This window comes from Microtus oregoni, unplaced genomic scaffold, assembly GCF_018167655.1.
Source record: "Microtus oregoni isolate MIOR12 unplaced genomic scaffold, Mior012 000004F_ref0000308, whole genome shotgun sequence".
NCBI classification, from domain to species: domain Eukaryota; kingdom Metazoa; phylum Chordata; class Mammalia; order Rodentia; family Cricetidae; genus Microtus; species Microtus oregoni.
In genome coordinates, this window is record NW_024543063.1 from 34,994,386 (window position 1) to 35,020,624 (window position 26,239).

The 26,239-nt window shown below is 46.9% G+C and overlaps 1 protein-coding gene across 1 annotated transcript in view; it reads right to left on the minus strand.

The window, feature by feature from the left end:
* Positions 1-26,239, minus strand: part of Cdh13 (cadherin 13) — a 949,947-nt gene that overhangs the window by 213,273 nt on the left and 710,435 nt on the right. The window contains exon 7 of the mRNA XM_041650745.1: positions 2,206-2,384. Coding sequence (XP_041506679.1) covers positions 2,206-2,384 — 179 coding nt within the window. The remainder of the gene's footprint in view (positions 1-2,205; positions 2,385-26,239) is intronic.

The window sequence follows — 26,239 nt, forward strand, 5'->3', positions numbered from 1 at the left end:
CAAGCAGACACGTGTGTGAGTGTGTGCACATGTGTGAGTGTGCGCGCATGGTAGTTGAACAATAAGGACCACACAGGGAAGCCATCAATCATCCTCAAAGAAAAAGGGAATATCTGGGCAGGTAAAGTGCTTGCCAGGTCAACTTAGGACCTGAGTTCAGATCCCTAACATCCACATAAAAGTCAGACACCATGTGGTAGGTATCTGCAATCCCAGCTCCGGGAAAGCAGGGACAGGCAGATGGCAGGGGCTCCCCGGCCGGTGGGTCTCTCTGCAAGCACAAGTCTGAGAGAGACACCATCTCTAAGAATAATGAGAAGGAGAGGAAGAAGCCAACATCTGATGTTGACCTCTGACCTTCTCACACTTACACACACATGTCCTTGGACACCTACCGACACCACACTTGTGCAGGTACACATAGAAATACAAGGCAGTAGTCATGGAAACAGGGAGGGTTGGGAAGAAAATGGGAAATTAAAAAAAATGAAGGAATTTGAGATTTTCTACTTTCTGGTTTGTTTTTAAACCAGAAACAATTAGATTTTCTAAGTGGCCACCACAATTTAACACCAAAGTTTCTCTTTTTCTTACCCTTCTAGCAATTTCCCACACCTACCTTCTGTTTCCTAGCCCTCGAGAATAAATTCTGGGGCCATTTCAACTCACCCTACCTTTTTTCCTCAGCCACAAACACATAATTAGAACAGTCACAGCCCTCACTCCGCAGTTGGCAGCGAAGACGCAAACATTCACAGATCATAGTCTTTGATTTCAAATTTATGATCTAGGCCAACAGAACTTTCTGGAAATGGTATTAAATTCTAGGTCAGCGCTGCCTCCTGCATCAGCTTCTACTAGACACACGTGACTACTAAGCCCTGGGAAGAGGTGAGTGTGACCCAGAAACTGCTTTTCATCGTTTCAGTTCAATTAATATAAAGTTTAAGGAACCAGCTTAACCAGTGACTTCTTAATGAACAGTACAGCATTAGGCCAATAGAAGAGGGGATGCTTTAATGAGATGGGTGACAGTTTGGGGCAACAGGTGCCTTGGCATGGAATGGCAGGTTGGTGAACTTAGAGACGGGGATGAACCAGACTTGAGGGGGACGGTGTAGAGTTTTAGGGTGGGAGGGGGAGGCTGATCTAACCCACACTTGTATGAAAGACGTGGAAAAGCAGAGAAAATGGATATGAGAAGACATCCCAAGCCCTAGATGGCTCCATTGGAAACGCTGAAGGGAAAAGATGCACAAAGCTGAGCCCATTATGGAAGGCTGGCGGTCACACGGTAGAGATGACATCCAGGGTCAAGCCTGGATCATGGTGTCTGGAACAAGAGGCTGCATTATAGGAACAGATCTCAGATAGAGGGAGGATGAGAGATGGATGGAAACACACAATCAACTTCCGTATGATGTGTGTGACTTCATTATGAGCTACCTTGTGAACCAGGAACTCAGGAGAGGACAGGGCCACATGGGGGTGTATTTAAGTCAAAAGATAAACAATGGTTGTGCACAGGTTCAGTTTAAATGGGTCAGGTGATACCGGCTTTATGTGAGCAAGTGTGTGTGTATGTGGAAGTTAGACCAAGGTCCCAAATTTCTCATTTTCAGAAAACCTTCAAATAGGAGTGTTTTGAAAAAGAAGTATTAAATTGAAATATTTTGTTAGGGCCATTAATTCTAAAAGTTTAAAAACGCTGGGCAAAAAAAAGCAAAGAACCAATAAGGGGTCCAGTCAAGACCCAGGGCATCAGTGTATGACATGTAACCTGAGGGATGGGGGATTTCACAGACAGTCTATGAGAGAAGGGTAGAGGTGGCAGGGAGGGGACAAATGAACAGAGCTGCCTGGCTATCCCAAGAACAACCTGGGTGATCTATGTCTCCTTTCTTCCCCTTTGCCATGTGACCCTCCCTTTCCTTCTTCAGGGACCAGAGCCTCAAGAGTCTGAAGAGTAAGAGGATGGGCCACTAGATGGAAAGACTAGAAATAACCAGGGCCACCCAGCCCCGCAGTGTCTGACTGGGTCACGTCCCAGCCCATTTATCTTCGGAAATTTGACCACCCAGCCGTGCGCAAACATCTCGTTTCTGCCTTGGTGGTTTCGACTGCCCTTGGTGCCCACACATTTCCTTCTGTAGGAGCCGTGTTCTATTCTCACAAAGGAGAAAACACACAGCCCTTTCAGCTTACCTCCCGGTCCAGCAGGGCAGGTGACACCACGGTGACGATGTCTCCTTTCTCAGGATCGATGTAGAACATGTTGGGAGATGGTTTGTCAGGCGTCTGCTGACGGATGTTGTACCGCAGGAGGGCATTGTCAGTGGCCGGGTCATCTGCATCAAATGCTGTCATCCGCATCACTGTGGTCCCTAAGGGAGGGGGGCAGGACCAAAGGGTGGGAGATGGTTATTAAAGGGGCAGGATGGTCAGGACCTCATCCCCATGGGCAATGCAAGGGAATAACCTGCCAATCATTCTCTGAATTAAAAAGACAAATCATTTGCCAAGCTCTGCTTTAGCGTTTCCTCCCAGCTCCATCACATTAAAGGGCCTGAAAAACAGAAAAGAAAGCTCTGCTGTTCGGCGGAGTGACAGCTTAATTTTTCCTTCTGCTGATGTGCGATTTATTTTTACAGGCTCTCCTTCCATTTTGGCTGGAGCTCTGTGACAACAGCTTTCATTTTAAACCTCTTACGGGATGCCTGTCTATGCCTGGGACAGGTGCTGGGGAAACGGAAGCACGAAGGGGGTCAGACATCATGGCATCCTGGGGCTCAGAAAGACAGACAAAACGAAGAAGCAGAAGTTATTAATAGGGCATGGGGAATGTAGGGAGCAGCTTCGTTAAACCCAGGCTCAGAGAAAGTTCCTGATGGAGTGAGGAGGTGCGGATACCCTAGGTGAAGAATGCAGACCTTTAAGGGATATAGATATTCCACGTAAAGAGAACACGAGGCAATTTTACATGAGCACCCTCTCTCAGGCACTTCAGGCCCAGACCAGCAGGAGACATGGACGCAGGATCTCCTTCTATGTAGAAACACAGACTGCTTGATAATGCCTAGGGTTGACAGTTTGTCGTCTTCTGTGAGGGTCTTGCTCACACACAGCCAACATGGAGGGAAACCAGGCTATTGACTTACAAGGACAACTGGGCCACAATGAGTAAAAACAATACATTTGCCTTCTTGACATCTACTCTCGAGAGTGCTCATGTCAAGCAGTTTGCACAAGGAAGTTCATGGAGAGATTCTCTGTTGTGGCAGGAAATTTGGAATCAACCTAGCTGTCCAGCAAACAGGAAATCAGTAGGAGGATAGGACCTACATATTAGGAAATACTTTGAAGCTGTTTAGGGTAAGTAATAGACAGAATATGGTCTACCAACACTCCAGATGCCACCACCAAATAAAATATATCAGGTCCATGAGTGACTTGTATGCCCCTTGTGTGGACCTGCTTGCCAAAGGAACTCCCCACAGCAGGCACGGGCGGCGTAGGTACTATTTATATCTATGAAGCACAGAAGGCTTGCAGCACTGAGCCTCACACTGGTCGTGGTGGTTAAATCTAAGGACAGAGAGGGGTTGGGGTGGTCATGAGGGAACATTTCAGCCTATCCTGCCATGTTTTCGTTGGTCTCACAGGGTGGTTATAGCTTCTACAGCTACAATTTAACTTTAAACATTGTGTAATTACAAACACCAATAGCAGCATGGTCTAAAATCCACTCAGAAAAACAAGGCTCCTTGCTCTAATGATTTGGTGAGCATCATGTGTTTGGCTCAGGATGATGCGCCCAACCAGGACTCTTACCTGAAGGGACCTAACTGGAAGGACATCTGTGCTTCCCAGTGGGTACTGCCACATATAAAAAAAAAAATCCAGAAGCTTGAAGAAAATGCTGAGTTTCCTTTCTTTTGACTTACACGCTCCTCCTATCATCAAAGCCAAAACATTGATTTATTTTTTCCACACTTAATTAGAATCCTATTTTTAATCATTCGGTCTGCGTGCAGGTGAACAAGGGCAATCTAGTCACCGTAAGGTTTGGATGGAAGTGTTACGTAGTTTTGATTCATTTCACCCATGTTGCTATTAGCTGTGTGCTGCAAGGCACATCTACTATATATCTTGTTTCTTTGCCTTTGGAATGTTGAAGAGAAAATACCGATTCCAACACAAGTATAGAATATTCTTGGCGGGAGCAGACCCCTATCTCTGCCCCCAGGTGTTGTAAGACAGTGTTAATTATGCACGCTCTCTTCCTCTAAGACACTCTGTGGATGAAATCAGAGTTTCCTATCCAGTGGTTCTACGTAGTTAATCTCAGTCTCCTGAGTTGGTGCCTTCCTAGCCTAGGAAGAGAAAGGCCATCTATGGTTCTCTGCAAAAGTCACGGACAGCTTTCAAGTACAAAATCTCATCTGGAAGCATGTGAACTCCTTGTGGCTGAAGGCAGAGAAGGAACCTTGCCCTCATCAATTCTATAGCAGCATCTCAGGTTAAGTACACTTGACACAGTGTATCTCCCTTAGCTAGTGCCTGCTGAATGTTTAATTGATCAAAACTGTTCACTAATCTGCATTTAATTGAAGTCATAGCTGAAGGAGGAAAAGAAAGTAGGAAAACAAAGTCATCATGGCCAGAGACTCAGATATGCATCTGGATGACTAGAGAAGGTGGAAAATACTCAGGGTGAAGCACTTCCGGTGTGTGCCAGGGAACTCATTCTGAGTGTCTTCTTTGTTCTCATAGAGTTGATCAGAGGATAGAATCAGGTTTACCCTAAGTTAGTCCCACAGACACAGAAAATGTCTTCACTTTAATCAATTGTTGGGAAATAGGAAAAAATGGTTTGAAGTTCATCTTTTTCTTCACCCAGATGTGGACACACAACTGGATTTTCTTCTTAGTAAATTCCACTTCTATGGAGACTTGCCGTGTTCACTCTATGCAGAACAGAATGCCAGAACTGATGTGGTTTTAATGTGAAATAGGGCCCACAGGCTCATGTGTTCGCACACTTGGTCCCTAGCTGGTGGCACTGTTTTGGGAGGTTGTAGAAACTTCAGAAGGTGGAGTCTTGTTGGAGGAAGGGGGTCACTGGTGATGGGTCTTGATATTTTATACCTTGAACCTGCTACATAGCCACTTTCTGCTTCCTGATCCACCTATATTTGAGGAGTCCGAGCTGCATGATCCTTCTCTAGAGCCACGTGCTGCTGTGCCTTCTTCGCCATGATGGACTGTTTCCTCTAAAACCATGAGCCAAAGGAAATCCTCGCTCTCTCAATTGCTTCTTGCCAGTTATTTGGTCACAGCAATGAGAAAAGTGACTAATACAATCTAATACAATGACTTTTGGGCTAACACACACACACACACACACACACACACACACACACACACACGTGTGTGCGCTAAGCCCTATGAGTATGTTTGAGCCCTGAGATGGTACAATTCATCTTATAGTTCTGCACACTACCTTGACCACCAGTGCAGTGTGTTGCATTGTGCACTTGCCTGTACCAGGCTTTGTTTTAATTCAGCTGACCAGAGCCACAATCTTGTCTAGAGAGTGGCTGACCTCTTGCTCAACTTGCCTTGGCAGTTTTTGTAACTACCCACCTGTCACCAGCCTGCCTCAGCTCTTGGTTTGATATTCCTTCAGGAACTAAACCCAGTGGCCATGGACAACTCCAAGTCAATGATTGACCTGTGTAGATGTCCCCACTGTCTGTGAAGATACCTTGGCCTCAGCCCTATCATGTGTCCTGAACTCCAAGAAGAATCCCTTTACCACCAGTCTGATAGCCTCCTGCCATGCTTGGCTTATGCTGTGTGTGTTTCTGGATGGCTGGGGAAGGATAATTACAATATAGACACGCTTTGGGCCCTCCACACAGTACTCCTCTGTCTTCTCCCATCACGATATTCTGTGTGTCAAAATAAGCAATAATCACCCTGTCATTCCCAGAACCAGGCAACCCAGCAGTTGCCTTCTGGAGAAAAATGAAAGAATTACAGGTTGGTGGCTGAGACTCACAAGTTAGCAAGTCATTTTCTGACATAGAAGGAGTCAGCTGCCAACCTGGCAGGCTGAGAACAACGGTGGTCATCCTGTCTTGGGCCAGGAGTCCTTTCCTTTCCACTGTAGCTCTGTGATGGAGATGCAGTGTCTGGTATCTGGTGTCTTGACCAGGGCATGAGTGCATCTGAAGCTTCTTTTCCTGTGACTGTTGAGTCTAAAAACCTCTACCAGCAATGGACTCTTTGGGGTGGGGAGGCTTCTCAGAGATGCCTCGGCATGCACTGCATGTGGTGTTATATTTTTGAAACTCTTTTATTCTCTTATTTATTATTTGACAATTTTATACATGTATACACCAGCCCTATCTATGCCCAGGCTTCTCTCATCACCCATGGACAACCCCTAACATCATTCTTCCACTGTTTCTCTCCCTTTTCTTTTCATGTTGAGACCCGGGGCACTGCCTGCTGGCTCTTGACTGATCTTGGTGGGTTGATCTTGTGATGGTCATTGTAACTGCAATGAGCTTACAAGCACAACAGCCATGTGTATCATCCTGAAGCTAGGACTTGACAGCACTCCTACCATCTCTAGCTCTTCCAGTCCTCCCACCTCTTCTCTGATGATGTTCTCAGAGCCTTTGAGGGAGGGAAGCTGGTAGGGTTGTTCCACTGAGGGCTGAGAACTCAATAGTCACGAATTCTCAGCATATTCATGGTATTTCTTGGACTTTATTCCAAAGCATGGTCCTTTGTTTGCTCACCAAGTTTCAGGCTCTGTATTAGAAAATCCTACAAGTGAATTAGATATGGCAGATGTTTAGGTCTGTACCCTGTATTTCCAGCAGTGTGGTGAGGGCAGCTGCAGGCCTTATAGGGGGGTACAATGTTAAGACAAATGAACGGAGCCAGTAGATGTCACCAAGTGGACTCCTTATGTGTCATAGGACAATAGGCACACACACACACACACACACACACACACACACACACTTCACAGGATTTTCCCACTTTCCCCATTCTATTATGAAGTGCTGGTTCCACAGACACCCTGTTATCTGTTCACAACATGGTATTTTGTAGGTGAATGGACCATTGTAATATCTAATATTCCAAATCTCTTTTTAAACGACAGTTCACTCTTCCTGCATAGTCCAGGAAAGACACAAATTTTATTTATTTATTTAGTGTGCACCTGCACATACTCACAGATTTCTAAGGGTACAGTGGGTGTCATTCTTCAGGCACTACCCACTTTTTTTTTTTTAGAGGCAAGGGCTCTCACTGATCTAAATTCATAGACTGGGCTGTGCTGGGCAAGGTTTCTCACTGGCCTGGACTCATAGACTGGGCTATGCTGGATGTTCAGGAATGTGGAAGGGCAGCTGCAGGCCTTACAAGGGTATGTGAGCACAGGGAGACCCACGTGTCTCTTCCTTTCTAGTCCTGGGGTCATAAGTATGTGCCTCTCTTCCACATCTGACTTTAAAAAAATAGATTCTGGGGCTCAAACTCAGATCCTTATGCTTGCAAAGCAAGCACTTAACCTACTGACTCATGACCCCAGTCCCAGTATTCTATTTGACAACCACGTTTGGAACTCAGTTTGGAGGGGGACATTGCTCATGGAAATGTTGATAGGGGATGCCTTGAGGGATCAGGCCCCTTTGACTCTAGTTATGCTTTCTCTCTGCGGCTAGACTTTTGAGGAATGTATGCTCATAGCATCCTTCCTCCAGCCTCAACCTCCCTGAGAACTCAGGAACTGTTATGTAAATTGTGCAAACCACTGAATAATGACTATATGAACAATAACTGCCCAACCTGATGGGCTCCAGAGGCAGCAGGTATTCACATTGCCCATGTTCCTGGAAAGCCACCCCAGTAAGGAATTGCAAGTGGCATCTTAGGGACCTGTAAATAGTGTCCTGTTTCCAGTTGACCTGCATCTGTCTCAGGTCCACTTTATCTTCCTTTGATGTTGTGTACGCCCTAAGCCACACCCCCAACTGGATTTCTGGTATGTACAACCCTAAGCCACATCCGCTAACTGGATTTCTGGTGTGTACAACCTAAGACACACCCCCAACTGGACTTCAGATGTGTACACCCTAAGCTACACCCCCAACTGAACTTCAAGTGTGTACAACCTTAAGCCACACCTCCTATCTGGACTTCAGGTGTGTTTGCTCATAACCCCAATTCTCTCCTGGCAGGTGGGTTGGGAGAAGGAGGTCAGCCCTCTGTCTTAGGGTGAAGGACAGAGAGAGGGTTTCAAAGTGACTGGAAAAAGAAAGGGGGGATTGCAGGATGGAGGTCAAAGACCTAAAACCAGCCCAGGAGAAGCAGGTGTTCATGTCTGTCCCCTCTGGCTCTGACCATCCAGGGATTGTCATTCACCAGTCCAGTCCCCTCCCACAGTTTTCAGGTGGTGGTAGACAGGGGAAGTTTGGTATAATGCGAGTTCTCATGAAGAGCTGTCAATGACTTTGGTTCCTTTGGTGACAGCCGTACTGTCCCACTGACCTCAATGTGTAGCTCTGTGTCACGACACTGGGTCAGGGGTGACTAGGTCACTATGCAGCACCCCCTAAGATAGCTCACAAGATTATAGTTCTCTCAAGACATTAGGAGTTGTGGGCACAGGCGCAGAGTCCAGCTAAGGGGCCAGCCATTTTCCATCCCACGTTCTATTGACACAAAGATCTGGAGGACGCCAGACTTCAACTTCTTAAGCAAGGATGGGAATGGGAAGTTTAAAATAAGCTGTCAGCATGCTTCTGTGCTGGACACTTGTTCTCATTTTAAAAGTAAAAGATAATTGAGTGGAACCAGACATGGCAAAGCGAATGTGGCAGACGCTGGTCTGGACTTTAGTGCTCTTTGCATTTTGACCCTGACTGACGTCACTGTGATTCTTTACCCCGAAGCCCTGAACTGCACCTCCTTAGAGCTCTGGAGGTAGGTTCCCTAACAGATGAACTTTTGTCTGAAGAGTCCTATTTTGTTTAAGTCACTGTTTGAACTTGCTGTTTCCTGCAGCTACAGCTAATCTCTCATAGAGACAAGAAGAAAAGTCCGAGAAGAGCATCTTTATCTCTCTCCACCCCCCTTCTCTCTAGAGTGTATGCATACCTGTTGATACCTGTTGTATGCATACCTGTTCATGTCCCTGCCCATAGGCACTGCAGAGGCTAGAGAAAGATGTTGGATGTCCTGCCCTGCCACCCTCTATTTTATTCCCTTAACACTTGGTGAACATGGAGCTGGGCTGACAGCCAGCCGGTACTAGCGATCCTCCTGTTTCTGCCTACCAGTGCCCCATAGGCACTCATGACTGGCTGCCTAGTGTTTTACATTGGAGTTGCAGATTTGAGCTGAGGACCTCATGCCTTTACAGAGAGGTCTCTTCTCCACTGAGCCATCTGCCAGGCCCCGTGTGTGTGCGCACATGTGTGTGTACATGTGTGTGTGCATGTGTGTACATGTATGGACATGCATGTAGAGCCCAGACATGTCAGGAGTCTTCCTCCAGCATTCTCACTGGACCTGGAGCTCAGTGATGTGGGCAGATTTGCTGACCAGTGAATTCAGAGAGCCCCCCCTTCTCCACGGTCCTCTCAGTGTCGGGGTTACAGGCACATGCCGTCACGCCCAGCTTTCTGTGTAAAGGCTGGGACTTCAGCTCAGGCCTTAATGCTTACATGGTCATTGCTGATTGAGTCATCTCCCATCTCCATGCTTTACCACATACTTAGCATTAGTCCAGAAATTTTGTTCCTCTAGACTAACTATGGCAAACACTAATTCAGGAACGAAATCTGAGCTATACAGTTAGTTTTTCAGGTATGATCGAGCATTCACATCAGACTCACTTGAAATGTTCGGTACCAGAGATAAGTAAGCCCTGTGTTGGGGTTAGGGAATGGCAGCTCCATTAGTGAATCTAGAAGCTCATACCTTCTTACAGCCAAACTCTTCTGCTGCCCCTTCTCACAGTGACCGACGGGTTAGCCATGGGGCAGTCTTTGGCCAGTGGCACATAGACACACCTTACACAAACAGAAGCTGGGCAGTTTTACACACAGAACTTATCTCTCCAGAACCCACACTCCTTCTGTAAGAGCTGGGATGACCTTGGCTGTCCCTGGATGACACCCTTGACTATCAGACACTGAAGTTTGAGGCCAGCTGAGCTCAGCCTAGGAAGAGCAGTGTCAGGTGAGCCGAGGAGAAGACCCACCTAGCTGAGCCTTTCCAGGCGTACACATGGTGCACAGATAGATACATGGACTGGGGTTTTAAGCCATGAGGTTCTGGTGTGGCAACTGACAGCTGGTAAGGGCATATAAATTACTGACTCAGTACACACAACTTAGAAAGTGATACATAATTCAACACCGACTTTAGTTTCAATGTGGGACTTTTCCTTTTTAAGTCCATAACTCAGCAGGTTTAAGAGGTAGACTAAAAATACAAAGAAACAGGTGCAGAAAGGACAAAAAAAATGCTGAGAACAAACTGCAGCATGCTTGCCAAATGCCAGTCTTTCACAGATGGGTTTTGGGGGCCACCAAGGATGCCACCACTAAAGCAGAAACAACCAAACCCGTGTGTTGTCACTGGCTGTTTGGGTTGCTAGGCAGAGTTGGAATTTCATATCCAGAAGGACGGAGAACTGAAGTCCTACAAACTCTACCCTCTGGTTGCAGGTCTAAGTTGAGTAAGCACCGCCAACTAGGAGCACAACTCTGCTCTTCAAAGTGAGCGAGCGCACCTTCAATTTTGAGGCAGTTGCTAACTCTGTTTAATTGCAGCCCCTAAGTGTCTCTGGGGCGGCTGCGATTACCACGGACTTGATTTGAAATGTAATAGACTTCGCCTCTCCAATTTTCTCTCCTTCCCTGGAGCTAGCTGGTTTTTTAAGTACAAATTGGCAGTCAAATATGTAATAAGTTATGACAAGTTGCGCAATGGCTGTCTCTCCCATCTGCTTCCAAAGCTTGTTTATTTTGATGTGAATATAGGAGTGGCAACAGACACACCTTAAGATGGTTTTAGTCTCTCAACAGTCTGTGATTGTTTACCAGGGAGCTACTTTTTAATTAAACTGGGGTGGGCCAGGCTTTAGTAAAAAATTGTTTCTGAGACACTAAGTAACAAACAACCCAAATTTCTATCTGGAGTCATTTTGTTGCTGTTCATCTGGGATTGTGTGCAAGTGCATATATGCGTGTGTGTGTGTGTGTGTGTGTGTGTGTGTGTGCTGTGTATGCACTATGCTTACAGAGAAGACAGAGGGACAAAGGTCAGGTGTGGTTCCTCAGGATCCATCCAACATCTATCTTTTTTATTTTTTGGGGGTGTGGCAGCGTCTCCCACTGACCTGGGACTCACCCATTCAGGTAGACTGGCCAGTCAGCAAGCCTCAGGGATCCTCATGGCTCTGTCTCCCAGTACTAGGTTTAAAGCATGCACCCCATGCCTTACTATATAAAACCTGAGCTCTGGAGATCGAACTCAGGCCTCACGCCTGTGAGGCAGACATCTTACCAGCTCCACTGTGCCCACAGCTCCTTCATCTTTAAGGTGATCTCAAACTTATTAAAATATTCTATATTTTGCCAGTTATCCTTTTTTTCTAATTGAGGGTGCTCTATGCTGAACTATCTGATCATTCCTAAAACACCCTAAAGAAGCAAGTTTAAGTGGAAATGCAGTTCCTAATAGCTTACCCTAATAGAGAAAAATCTGAAAATTAGAGCAGCATGAAGTGGCTGCCGTTCTCAACTATGAAAATGCAACTCCACAATACCACAAAACTAACAAAAAGATGTTGTGTGTGTATGGGTGTGTGTCCTTTAATTTAAATGATTTGACAAAGTGAATTCAATTTTCCTTAGCTCAGTGTAATTTTACCACTGGGGGGCATTTGGCAATGTCTGCAGATGACACTGGTTGTCACAAGATGAGACACTGGGATGTAGTTGGCAGTGGCCAGAGGTGCTACCCTCGTGAGAGCGTAAGAGCCTTCAAGACAGTGAAACGGTACTCTCTGCTCTGCGGGGCGCTAGTGAACTGAGTGTGAGGGAGAGTCAAAAGACGGAGAAGGAATAGGAAGGGTTTTAAAAATCACCTCTCTTCTAACATTAAGATACTTCGTGTGTGTGTGTGTGTGTGTGTGTGTGTGTGTGTATGTACACACGCACTATATATGTAGGGGTGAAGCATAGACCACATGAGGGCGCCAGACCCTCTGAAGCTGGAATTACAGGTGGTTGTGAGGCACTCCAAGTGGGTGCTGGGACCCAAACTCTCTAGAGACAGCAGCAAGTACTCTTAGTCTCTGAGTCATCTTACTCTCCCCCTTGAAATATCTCTTGAATTTTTTTATTATCTTTATCTATTTGTGTGCATGCACATGTATGATCTGTGTGGGTGGACACATGTGATGGGGAAGCTCAGCCATTTGGCTGGGGTGTGGCCGCGGGGGGGGGGGTTGGCAGGGAAGAAGGAAGGGGATCCAGGTGCCCACCCATTGTTTACTCTCTCGGAGGCCTGTGGTGCTCACGGAACTCCAATTGCATGAGTCTCTCTGTTTTCCAATTACTATATTCATTTTTTTGAGCTGGTCTGGTTAATTCTAACTACCGGTCGACCACATCCCTTCACACATATACTGTAGTTTGCATGTGGAGGTCAACGCTGTGGAGTCTCCTTCCACCTTCATGTGAGTGTCAGGCAAAGTCGACAATTGCCTTGCCCTCTGGGTCATCCCCCTAGCCTCTGTTACATCTTAAGGTGGCAATGAAGGTGGGGGAGGGGTGGTAATGCCTTCGTCTTGTCTTTCAGTTATTGAATCTGAACAATAAGTTGACAGCCCCCTTATCTGTTTTAATGGCAGAGGTCAGCGCTGGTGCTCTTTAAAACCCACTCTCCAAGGCTCAGAGTCACCCAACCAGCCCAGATTGCAGAATCTTAACACAGAGTCCTGCCATCTCAGGTTCAGCCCACTGTAGGGGGATCCTCATCAGGGACAGGCTAGGGAAGCTTGCACACAAGGTAGGGCTGGGTGTGGTTACCACAGTAACAAGACGCTGAGGCATAGGATGGTGCAGGTCAGCCCACCTCGGACCCTGGTTCAGCGGGAAGAGAGTACGGCACATTGCTGGGGGAGGGGTGACGCTGCTGATTTTGCAAACAGATTCTTGAATTGGACAAGGAAATACATAGTGGTTAGCATGGCACTGCTGCAAGCTGCCGTTGCATGGCTCAGAAGTCGGCTGTGATTGATGCAAGCTATGAAAAAATTTATAAAAGAACAGTGAATTAGAAGAAGGCGCCTTTTGAGTCTAGGGAAATGGATCTTTTATGAAGACTAAAACTTGATGAAGTGACTCCATCAGGACCACACAAATCTGAAATTAAACATGCTGCGATGGGAAGCCGGGGGGAGGGGCGTGTTCTGGACCCTCTGGGCTTATAGCCTGGGGAAGGGCAGCATCTTCTTCCTGGTCCTCTGTGTCATGTGGAGTCTTTTCCACTCACCGTGCAGTTTCTCCACACTGTGAATGTCACTTTGGAAAACTGCGTTCCTTTGCCCAAGCCATCAGGATGCCATTCAGGGAATAACAGAGACACGGAGAACTTAATGCACATTTGATTAATGCATTTGATTCACCTTTGTTCTCCACAGAATGGAACAGGGTCAGGCACACAGTAGGTGCTCAATAAATGCCGGGTTAAGGGCAGAAGGAGAGCCCCATTAGTTTGTGGTACGCACGGATCTCATTTCATTTGAGGTTTTAAATAACCTTCCCTGTCCCCGGGTGCACATCTTTACCTCCTGAGACCTCTGCTAGCCTAGATAAATGCTCGTCTCTGCAAATAATATGACAGGGGACAGACTTACAAGAACCCTCCTCCACACTGCAAAGGGCTGACAGGCACCCAGTACGAGTTGATGGCTGCTGTTCTCTGGCTTTGAAACTGGGCCCGGGCACCCAAGGCTTGTTCCTTGTTGGTCTCTAAATGTGCCACGTGGTTGCTGCCCTCCTTAAGGCAAGTGTCTAGTTTCTTGATAGGCCTGACAGCCAGAGAGGGATCAAGGGTTCCCCTATCCATCCTCTGTGGAAGAAGAGCCTGGTTTCTTATCATGTGCAAACCACAGGGCAGTTGCTGACCTTCCGGAGAACCTGAACTCAGTTCCAGCACCCATGATGCTAGGTGGCTTACATCCACCTATAACTTTGGCTCTAGGGGATCAGGATCCAAGCCCCTTCTTTTCTGGCTTCTGCAGGTACACACACACACACATACACACTGAAAATAACAAATATGGGAGGGATGTAGGTCAGTAGACTCTATGTTCGGTAACAATGAAGAAGGCGTTTCTTAGATGAAAGTGGTGAAAAATGGGTTCTGATTTTAAGAGCTAACGTTAGGCTGAATAGAGGGAGGCTGACACTGGTCATTGTCACGGTCAGGGCACTACCCACACGCTGTATTTTCGACACTCTAAGTATCTGCAGACTTCCAAATGGATGCTCTCCTTGTCAGGGCTATCTCTCTCTGCGGCGAGTCATCCTGCTCAGATGTGAAGTGCTAGCATTCTGCTTGGCTCAGCTCTACCCTCTCTGGCTGCTTGCTTTGAGTCTGCCCTGCCCTGGAGTGTGCAAACAGAACAGCAAGGCTGTCATGGACTGACTCTCAACTTGCGCGTATTCTACTAGAAGAGAGGATAGCTTTTTTTTAAAAAAAAAAAAAAATTTTTTCATTTATTTTACATACTAATCAGTTTCCCCTTCCTCTTCTCATACCCTCTTCCTTTCCTATCTACCCTCCTCCCCATCCACTCCTCCTCCATCTCCATTCAGAAAGGGGCAGGCCTCTGGTGGGCTTGCACAAAACATGGCACACCAAGTTGATGTAGGACTAAGCTCCTCCCCTTATATCCAGGCAGGGCCAGGTAATCCAGCATGGGCAGCAGGTTACAAAAACCAACTAAGTGCCAGAGGTCCTGCTGTCACTGTTAGAAACCTTACTAAGAGTCCAAGCTACACAATTGTCACACACATGCAGAAGGCCTAGATCGGACCTGTGAAGACTCCCTAACTGTTGGTCCAGCGTCCATGAGCTCTCGCGAGCTTAGGTCAGCTGTCTCTCTGGGTTCCTCCATCAAGAACCCCCTGGCTCATACAATCCCTCCTTCCTGTCTTCCGCCAGACTCTCGGAGCTCAGCTCAGTGCTTCTCTGTGGGTCTCTGACTCTGCTTCCATCAGTTACTGGATAGAGTATCTCTGATAACAATTAGGGAAGTCAACAGTCTGCTTACAGCAGAAGGGCAGTTCAAGCACCCTCTCCATGATTGCTAGGAGTCTTAGTTGCGGTGTTATAGGGTAAGGGGACAATCCTCCACAGCTGGTAAGAGTGCAAAGTCATACAGCCACTTTGGAAATCGCTATGGTGGTTTCTTAGGAAATTGGGAATCTACCTCAAGACCCAGATATACCAACTTTGGGCTTATATCCAAAGGATGCACACTCATACCACCAGGACACTTGCTCAACTGTGTTCGTAGCAGCGTTATTTGTAATAGTCAGAACCTGGAAACAACCTAGATGCCCCTCAACTGAATAATGGATAAAGAAATGTGGTACATTTACACAATGGAGTACTACACAGCTGTAAAAGAACAATGACCTCATGAAATTTGCAGGCAAATGGATGGAACTAGAAAAAAAATCATTCTCAGTGAGGTAACCTAGACCCAGAAAGACAAACATGGTATGTACTCACTCACTGTGGTTGTTAAGAGTAAAGTGCAGGATAACCAGCCTACAATCCACAGCCCCAGAGAGGCTAGATAACAAGGAGGACCCAAAGAGAGATGCATGGATTTCCCTGGGCAGGGGAAGTAGAAAAGGTCTCCTTGGCAAACTGGGGGTGGGGGTTGGGGGGAATGGAAGGATGGGAACCAGAGGGAGCAGGTTGGGCTGGATGTGGGAGGTGGGTTGGAGGCAGGATGGAGGGGAAAAGTAACAAAAGAGACATCTTGATGGGGGAGCATTTTGAGGCTACGGAGAAACTGGTGGCAAGGAAACCCCTAGGAACCCACAAGGGTGACCCCAACTAAGACTCCTAGCTATAGTGGAGAGATGAGGACTGTTAGACACAGTATCATAGAACAGTGTGATATGTACACCAAACAAAAAAACAAACAAACACACCACCACTTTCAAGAGGCCACTGAAGGCATTGTGTGGGAGGGTGGCACGCTCTTGTGGCCCTTTCTGAATGCATTTGGCAATTGCCAGTTGAGATGCAGGGCAGAGCCGGTTCAACCCCTTTTCCCTGCCTTACCTCTTTGAGAGGCCGGCTCTCTTCCAGACTCTTCCATTATCACTCAGACCTAAGCTGAAGAAACATTGGCTTTTCCAACAGGATGGGTTGCCCATTTATTTGCCGCAGCAAGGCCTGACAAACAGCTCTGTGGGCTCTTTCTAAACACCACTCCTTGCAAGGAGACAGGCACACTAAAGATTTTTTTTTTTTTTAAGAGCAGGGAACTTGGGACCTTAATTTACATGTCAAATTGAAAAAGCACAGGGGCTTTGAAAAGCCCTGGGCACTCAGCCCTCAACAGTGGTGGCAGCATTCATTGCTCTGGGGTTTTCTGTTGAGTTCTACTAGACAGGATCCAGTACAGATGAGAAGTCCCGCTTCTCAGGGAAGAAGTGTCGCTGTGGAGAGCTGTACACCTGTGAGCTTGTGAGTCTTGCATAACTAACTCCGTTACCCAATGCCAGACACAAACGGAAGCAGGAAGAGCCTCTCCTCTGTGGGCAAGGGAGGCAAGAGCTAGCCACTCATGAGAGAGAGATTGAGACTCGCTCCGGCTGACAGTGCACAGGCAGGTAAATGGTTAAATTGAGGCTGCAGAGAGGGAAAGTAGCATTTTGTGAATGACCAAATCTAAATCCAGGAAGTGACCTCCGAGGAGCCATTGTACTGTGGTCACCAGGTCTCTGGTCCCCCAAGACTGGCTTTCCAGCAATGCTAGTGATTGAATCCAGCTCCCTGGGGTTGAAAAAACAAAGCACTGCCAACCTGGGCAGAGGGCTGTGGATTCAGAACCATGAAAATTCATTCTTTTCTGCTTCTAGAGGTTCAAATCCACCCTTAAGAGATGGGCAGGGCTGGACTCCTTGAGGTTCTACAGCAGGTATGTGATCTTGAGGGTCATTTTCTGTCTGTATTGTACCCTAGTCTCTGCTTTTCTGTGACTCTGTGTTCTCTCCCTTTACCTTTCTCAAGACTCTGAGACAGCGTTTGGGGTACAACTATGGAATCCAAGGTATTGCTTTCATCTCAAGATCATTAGTTTAGCCACTCTGAGAATGCTCTTCTTTCAAAGGTCACCATCACACAGTGCAGGGACTGGCATGTGCTCTCTTTGGCCAGTGACACTCAGTCCAGCATACTGACTGCCCAGTATACGGACTGCCCACCATGCTGGCAGACTTGTTGAAACACTCACACGTGACCCTTGACCCCTGGATAGGTCTTGTCGTTTTTGAGAGGAAGTGGAAGAGCCTGTTTCAAGACACATACCTGAGCATGATGGGATCAAAACTAGGCATCCAAGGTTTCTAAGTCTAGACAGGGGCTGTGCCTTTTATAGCCAAGAGCTCTGGGGACTGGTATGGCGGGCCTGCAATCCCAGCTACTTGGGAAGCTGTTGCAGGAAGCCTGCTTGTGTTGCAGAGAGATTTGGGGGCCAACTTGGACAACCTAGTGAGAACTGTCTTCAAACAAACAAAAACAAACAAACACAAAAACAAGTAAGAAGATGGCTGAGACAGAAGGTCAGTGCCAGAGCACTCACCTGGCATGCATGGGGGCCCTGGGTTCAAACCCTAGTACCAGAGGAAATAAAAAGTGTGTGGGGTCTCTGTAGGTGGCAGGAACTGGTGGTACCCAAAAGAGGAAACACAAGCACTCAGTGACCTGAAAATGTACGTGTGCCCGATTTCCTGAGAATGAACCCAGGGAAGGATGGTTCTGAAGGCCATCAGTTCTGCTCTGGAGGTCAACTAATACTGCATTCTTTCCAGGCTCAATTCTCAGAGACACGTGAGGGCCAGCTCCGAGATTTCACAGGTTCTGCTCCAGCTGCCTAAGCTGAGTTATCTTTTCAGAAGCATAGCAAAGGGGCCCAGGAAGATGGATGGGTGACATCAACTCCCACTTAAGCTCTGGCAGGGGCTTACTGGATTGAGAGTGAGACAAAGGTTGCCATCACATTGGTGCCAACAGCTTGCTTTCTGTTTGCTCTGAACGCATACTGCCTCAGCCTTGCCTTTATCCCAACAGTAGAAACTCCTTTGCATAGACGATGGATGGATGGATGGCCATCCTTCCCTTTCACCCAGCGTAGCCAATATAAGCAAGGTATAAGGAAATGACAGCCTGTCCTTGTCCCCATAAAGAATCCTTTATGTCCACGCCTCCCCAGCTCCTTCCTCAACTCCCCTTCCTCTCCCCCAGAAAATGACAACCTCGGTTATCTGCTGTTGTGTTTCAGACTTTGACTCCTCTGTTTCTAAACACATTAGCCCTTCTTGCCCTGTGTTCATGGACTCACGCCATTGAGATTTCCCACAAATACTGATTTTCGTCCTATAGAATGTTCTAGAAAACCTCTGGGAAGGTCCTAGGATCCTGCACTGTCCTTCGTGAGCTGTGCTCTGGGCAATGAGCACACAGACTGTTTGCTCCTGTTTCTGCCCCTGCCAGCAAAACCCACGGATGGAAGTTCCTCCTTAGTGTTTTCCTGGGAATGGGCTCCACATCTTTTGGTTAAAGAGATAGCGACAAATCTAGTTTCTAAGTTGCTCCAATATATAATCCCAACAGTCGTCACTGAGGGTCACTGTTTTCCTGTGCCATGGCCAATACATCCAATACATGGCGTTTCTAGATTTAATGTTTAGCAACCAGCTAGACAGGAAACATTATGTGCAATTGTATATAAACGTCGCTTGGATTTTGCTGGTTAGTTTGCTGGAAGAGCTCTCTCTGTACTGATTGGTCATACATGTTTACTATGTCAAATGATTTTGTATCGCTCAGCTCTTTTAAACCGAATTCATTTGACTTTCTTATTAATTACAGAGGTTCTTTTTATAATGGAATGACTAGCCTTTTATCAATAAATGTCTTTTCTCAATAAGTGTGCTGCAAACATCAGGTTTAAGAAGGTGCCTTGAATTTCTGTCTCTGACAAATACTGTCCGCCCTGGATTCATCTCTGTTGCAGCAGTTAAACAGCTCTGACCAGAAGCAGCTTAGAGGAGGGAAAGGATAGTAATTCCAGGGTCCAGTCCACCACTGAGGGGCCGTCCAGGCGAGAGCTCAAACAGATCCTTATCATACCCACAGCCGGGAACAGAGAGAAGAGCAGGCGGCCATGCTGGCTGCCGGCTGAACACTCAGCGGCTTTCCTCCCTCGTACACAGTTCCGGCCCAAGTCATGAAATGCCTCGCTCACCATCAGGATGGGCATACCCACCAAGTCACACAATCGAGACCACCCCCCACAGACACCCTGGCAGGCCTGCCTGACCTAGGCAAACCTCAGTTGAGGTTCTCTGCCCAGGACTCCCTGGGCTGTAGCGAGCTGACAGTTAAAAGGAACAGCGTGTGTCTTTTTATTTTTTTCCCATTGCCAAGACACTTTATGGATGAACTTGATTACATCAGTGTATCAGGTTAAAATCTATACACAGTGTCCTGGCATCTGTTCCCCACCAGCTGACAAGTGACAGTGCTGGAAATGACAGCGTTCCTGGTCCATTTTCACTTTGGTTCACTCGGCACGTCCTTGTTTCATTCAGAGAAGCTCACTGGCATGTGTGTAATTTGATTTTCCTGAAGCAAACAAACAAATAAAAAGTTCTTTCTTTTCTCTTCTCTCTCTCTCTCTCTCTCTCTCTCTCTCTCTCTCTCTCTCTGTGTGTGTGTGTGTGTGTGTATGCTCACCTGCAGCTGTATGCATACCTACATCTATGTAGACCAGTGATGGATACTGAGAATCTTCCTCAGCTGTTTTCCCCATCTCATCTTTTGAGATAGGGTCCTTCACCGACCCTGGAGCTCTCCATGTGGGCTAGACTGGCTGCCAGGGGAGCCCCTGGAATCCTTTTATCTCTGCCCCAGGCCTCTGTAGTGCCAAGTGTTTACCACTTCGTGCAGCTTTCACAAGGGTGTTGCAGATCTGAGCTCAGGTTCTCATGATTGCATAGCCATGACTTTACCCACTGAGTCATGTTCCCGGCTCTGAAAAGAACTTCGACACAGAACTGGCCTTTAACATTTACCTGCAACCATCCCAAGTCCCTCAATCCCATCCACCTCCTTGCTACACTCAGCACAAGTCTGAGACGCGTTCAGCCATTTTCCCGGGGCTCTGGCACAGCACGGCCAAACCGACTCAGAACGTTTAATTAGTTAGCTTACTTCAAGATGAATGCAAATCAAAAAAAGTTTCCATTCTCACCTGTTTATGAGCCTACAGCAAAATTAATTAAAGCTCTAATGGAGAAAGGTAAACAAACACTTTTGGAATGAAGGAAATAAAACTTGTGAGGTCTGAGGGAAAGCTCATGAAACATGAGCGAGTCAGTTATTTAGAGTCCGGTGTTTCTGCCTGATAATTTAATCACCTTCGCTGCAGCCTCTCTCCTGTCGGGACATAGGCGAAGAAGAAAGGCCCTTTATACACGGGAGGTGGTCAGGGTGAGTCTCTTATCAGCGGCACAGCTACAACCCGGAGCTACCGCAACATCACCAGATGGCGTTCCAGCGCGTTTGCCGAGTTACTAGTTTCATTAAGACGTATTATTACTTTTTCTTTCTTTCTATAAACTTGTAAAATGCACACTTTCCCCATCATTTTGCTTAATTTCCAAGGACCAAAAGAAGTGGCTGCTGCATCACTTGGTGTGTAAATTAGTCCTGCAGGGCTGGAGCAAGGGTTCAGCAGCCAAGAGTAATGACCACTTACTCTTCCAGAGGACCCACATTGAGCTCTGGACTCTCAAGACCTGCAGCCCACAGCTGCCTAGAACCCCTGCCCTGGGGGACCTGACACCCTCTTCTGTCTCTGCTGGCACCTGCATTCATGTGCACATACCTACATGTAGACATATAATTAAAAATAAATGTAAATCTTTAAATTGGACTAGCGTAAAGGAAAAAAAAACGCATGTGTGCGTGATGAGATTGACAGATGAACAGGAAAGCTACACAGAAAACAGTGGCTCCCTTGTCTGTGAGAAAATATTGGTTTGCATGAAGACACTGGCACTCCTGGACCATGTCCAGAGGCAGTCCCTAGCGGTGGCACCTCGTGGCTGCGGAGGTGCAGTGGAGATGAAATTTCAGCACAGTTGGTCTAGGTTGGAGAAGGAGACAGCAGATGCTGGGCCCAGGATCAGGGAGAGAATGTCAGAACAAGCATTCTTGCCATCAGGGAATTGAGTTAAGGAGCCAGAAGGGAAAGATAGGACAGGATGAAGGGTTTTGCTAGATGGCTCAGGTTTGCAAACAACCAGAAGCCTAAGAATGAAGCGTGGGTAGTTGACCCATAAGGCTTCAACAACACTTAACAACAACAACAACAACAACAACAACAACAACAACAAATCATCAAGGGGCTGGGGCCATAACCCAGTTGGTAAAGTGCTCACTACATAAACATGAGGACCTGAGTTCAGATCCCCAGCACCCATGTAAACCCAGGGGTGACATTTTGCATTTGTCAGACCAGGACTTCTTGGGGCGCAGGCTGTGATCCTCAAGTTCAGTGGCAATAGGTCTGTGTATCTATTACTGTTCTTACTTCCTTGACCATGCCCCAGACAAGGGGCATCTTAAGAGAGGGATGCCCAGTTTTGGCTTATGGTTTAAGAAGGGATGCATTCTACTCCTGGTGGGAAAGTAATAGTGACAGAGCATGAGGCGGTCATGGAGAACACAGGGCAGCCTGTCACATTGTGTCCATAGTCCGCAAACACAGAGCAGACAGGAAGTGCGTGCCCCAGTGACTCACTTCTTCCAGGGTGGCTCCGTCTCCTAAAAGGTCCACAACCTCCCAACACACTGCTACCAGCTGGGACCAGTGTTCAAATCCATGAGCCTTTGGTGGACACTTCACATTATTCAAATCCCCCAAAACCTTGTAGGCAGCCCTGTCATGATTTTAGGGGTTTCTCCATGTTGATTCACTTCTGTGCCCCCAAAGCATGATATATTCCTGTCCCCATGTGTATTTGACCCTGAACCTATACTTTTGTTTAAACACCCGCAGACACCCGAGATTACCAAGACCTGACACCCCATTGATCTGGATATTGTTCTAGGGTGAGAAGTCTTTCACCTGAATGCTGTGTCATCAGAGGGAGGGTACATGGTGCCTGATACATCATCAGTTCCCTATCATGGCTTGGTCGCTAAGGGATGTGGCCTTGGATGCTTCCAAGCCAGGGCTGGCTGCTGGTTTGGGATACAGACCATAAAGTCCTGAGTAACCCCAGCTCCACTAAAGACAGCAAGAGGATTAAGATCCGAGGTAGAGGTGGAGGACTTCACCTCTCAGCCCTGATGGCTTCAAAGGATGCAATATGTTTCCTATTTAACACGGTCTCAGAAAGTTAATTGGAGGCACTAGCCTGTCATTTCATAGAGTTCTGCAAGGTGAAATTCAATTAGGGATTTGTTTCTAGCTAGCACAGAGAAGGACAGGGGGGTGCGTCTGCGGGGAAGGCTGTGCCCCAAGCAAACACGTGCTGTCTCCCCAACCCCTGTGCCCCGCCACCTGCTTTTTAAGTGACTCCGGGAAACTAATCCAAAACATTGTCTAGATCCTACCCCCCTTCTCCAAAGCCCATGGAGTGGTATACTGGATTCTAAGGTGAACAAATGGTGAAGCTGGGGCTCTAGGTCAGACAGAGATTGCTGGTGCCAGAAGCCCTCGTGAAAAAGGCATCTGGAAACACAGGACAGTATGTGCAGGTATAGTGTTATCTGGTGTCTTAAATGCTCCCAGCCCTATGGCCTCAAGACAGGGTCTCTCACTGAGCCAGAAGCCTACCATTAGGGTTAAACTGAGTGGACAGGGAGCTCTTGGAATCAGACTTCCTTGGTTCCCCAGTGCTGGGATTACATACACATACATACAGCCAGGTGGCTACTGGGGTTTTGAACGCAGGTCCCTCAGGCTTGCAAAGCAGGTGCTCTTGCCCACTGAACCACATCCCAGCTCCAATAATCACTTATGAGCTCCTATTGCTCTCCTTATCTCAGCCCATGCGGTCTAAGTTGAACCATACACTGAGAATCTGAGCTCTGAGGTCTGCGGTGCCCGAGTACGTGTCCCGCATGTATAATCAGCTATATCCGAGATTGCGAGTACGTGGGGTACCTGTTCTCACATCAGGACGTAGGCTAATCATGGTTCCTATTTCCCAGGGTACTTAGGAAAAGTAAACAGCCGAAAGGATCAATAGAACATATTTGGGTCCTTCCTATGGATTCTTAAAACACGGTTGCTGCAGTTCCAAATGTCTGAAAAATCAATGGCCTAGATGTTTAACCATAGGAAAATGGCCAAATAAATTAGGCTGGGCTATTTGACGGGCCATTATGTAGTCATTAAAGATCATCATTGTGAAGACCATGCAGAGATCTTGGATATGCTTATGATATATTAACTGAAAAGTAAGCCCCAGGCACGGGGGTGCACACCTATAATCCTAGCAAAGGCAGAGACAGGATTGCCGGGAGTTTGAGTCCAGCTTGATCCACATAGCAAGTTTAAGGCAACCTTGGGCTATGTGGCAGGTTCTTGTCTCAGAACCAATGTAAGCCATGAGAAACAACCGAGTGGAGGTAGAAGCAGGCTAGATGACAGAGAAGAGCAACACCACAGGGGAGAAGTCAGGGTTGGTTTCTAGGCCAATACTGCAGGGTAGTTTTTGAATTAAGAAAGGTAAATCCTTGGAGGAGAGACGGATCATGGGTTAGGAGTGGTGTTTGCTGCTCTTACAGAGGACCTGAGTTTGGGTCCCAGAACCTACTCTGGGAGGCTCACTACTTCCTATAACTCCAGCTCCTGGGATCTGACAGCCTCTTCCGGCCTCCACAGGCACCTGAACTCAGGTGCCTATTCCCTCAGACACAGACAGGCAATTAAGCATTTTTTTTAAAAAAAAAATCACTGAGAAAAGGCTTTAAAAAGGTAAATCTGTCACCCTTGAGTCTGTAGACTTATTCAGGAAGGTTATGGCATATTCGAGAGATCTTTTTTGAAACAGTGTCTTTCCCTCAGGGGACTCGTCATCCTTCAAATGCTTGTATTGAATCTGCGCAGTAGCCAAGCAGAGCCTCGTGCGTTTTATAAAGCATGTTGGTTAAATGACTTTTTCCTCCCGAGAGCTCTATGGCACACCCAAGTTCCCAAGAGGCTCCAAGGGACAAACCCTCAAAGATAAAGATGCTCCCATAAACAGGTTCTCAGGAGTGGTGCACACACCCCACCTACTAAAGCAGGAGGCAACTGCTCTGAACTAGAAGCCATTGTTCCTGAAAGACAATATCATAATTCAGCAAATACAGTGCCCAAGTGAGGCAGGGTGGTGTGTGTGTGGGGGCGGGCACTGGGAACCAACATGTCACTCATTGAATCTGAGTTCTCATAGATGCACACTGCAAAAACTGTTTCCTTTTCAATATGCTGTTACTGCAGAAGGAAAGACACACCCAGACCATTCATGATGTTCTTCATCTGTGCAGATCTGTAAACAAAGACTGGGCTTACATTTCCTGGCCACCCAGACCTAGACCTGAATGATCACAGAGACACTATATTAATTACAACACTGCTTGGCTGATGTCTCAGGTATATTTCTAGTTAGCTCTTACATCTTAAATTAACCCATTTCTATTAATCTGTTTATCACCGGCTGTGGCTTACCAGTAAGGTTCTGGCATTTTTGTCCTTCGGTAACTACATGGCGTCTCCCTGACTCCACCTTCTTTTCTCCTCTATCTCTGCTTGACTTTCCCGCCTTGCTCTATTCTGCCCCGCCATAGGCCAAAGCAGATTCTTTATTAACCAATGGTAATAGAACATATTCACAGCATACAGAGGGGAATCCCACATCAGGCATCTCAGACGACCCCACCATTAACTAGACTCAAATACTCCATTCCCCAGATCAGGCTAGACTCACTTTGTACCCTGTGACATATATCAGATGTACAATAGTTAAATAACTAAAGCGACTTTACATTTAGAGATTTAGTTATTTACTTTTTCCTGTACACGTGTGCCTGTATGAGTGTATGTGTACCACCTGCATGCAGGTGCCTGTGGAGGCCAGAAGAGGGTGCCAGAGCTACTGGAATTGGAATTACAGATGGGTGTTAACTGCCCAGTGTGGGTGCTAAGAATCAAACCTGGGTCCTCTGCAAGAGCAGCAAGTGCTGTTAACCATTGAGCTCTTTTTCCAGCCCTAGCAACTATTATTTTATGAAGAGCTTGTACTGTGTCAGTTGCTGTGCTAAGTGCCTTCAATATATCACAGGAATTCTTTCAATTTTCCTTTGTGGGGCAGTGTTATTCTCCTTTTTAGGAAAGAAAACTGAATCTCAAAAACTTAAAGTGATGTTGGCCAGGGCAACAGTGGAAGGAAGAAGCAGAGCTGGGTTTCTTCTCATGGACTTGGATTCAGCCCTGTACATGACTATCTCAGCTGGGTTGAGGGCTGGTTTCTGCAGCCAAATGAACAGAAATTATGTTCCATGTGAGAACAGTATTTCCCTTTCCTGAAGACAGCTCTGGCATTCCCCACTGAGGAAGGCTTCAGTGTGTATCTCAGGGAAATCAATCAGTTGCCCCACTCAAAGTCTATAGTTCCTCGCCATGTATATTTTTATTTTTAATGTACACATGTGTATTTGCACACAGAAGCCAGAAGAAGGTGTCAGGTGCCCCCCTCTGTCACTTTCCCCTTCTTTCTTTTAGCCATGGTCTCCCCCTGAACCTGGGGCTCGTTCTCAGCTGGGTTTGAAGCCAGGGTGCCGCATGGAGCCTGCTGTCTGGCCCCATCAGAGCGGAGCCTGCAGT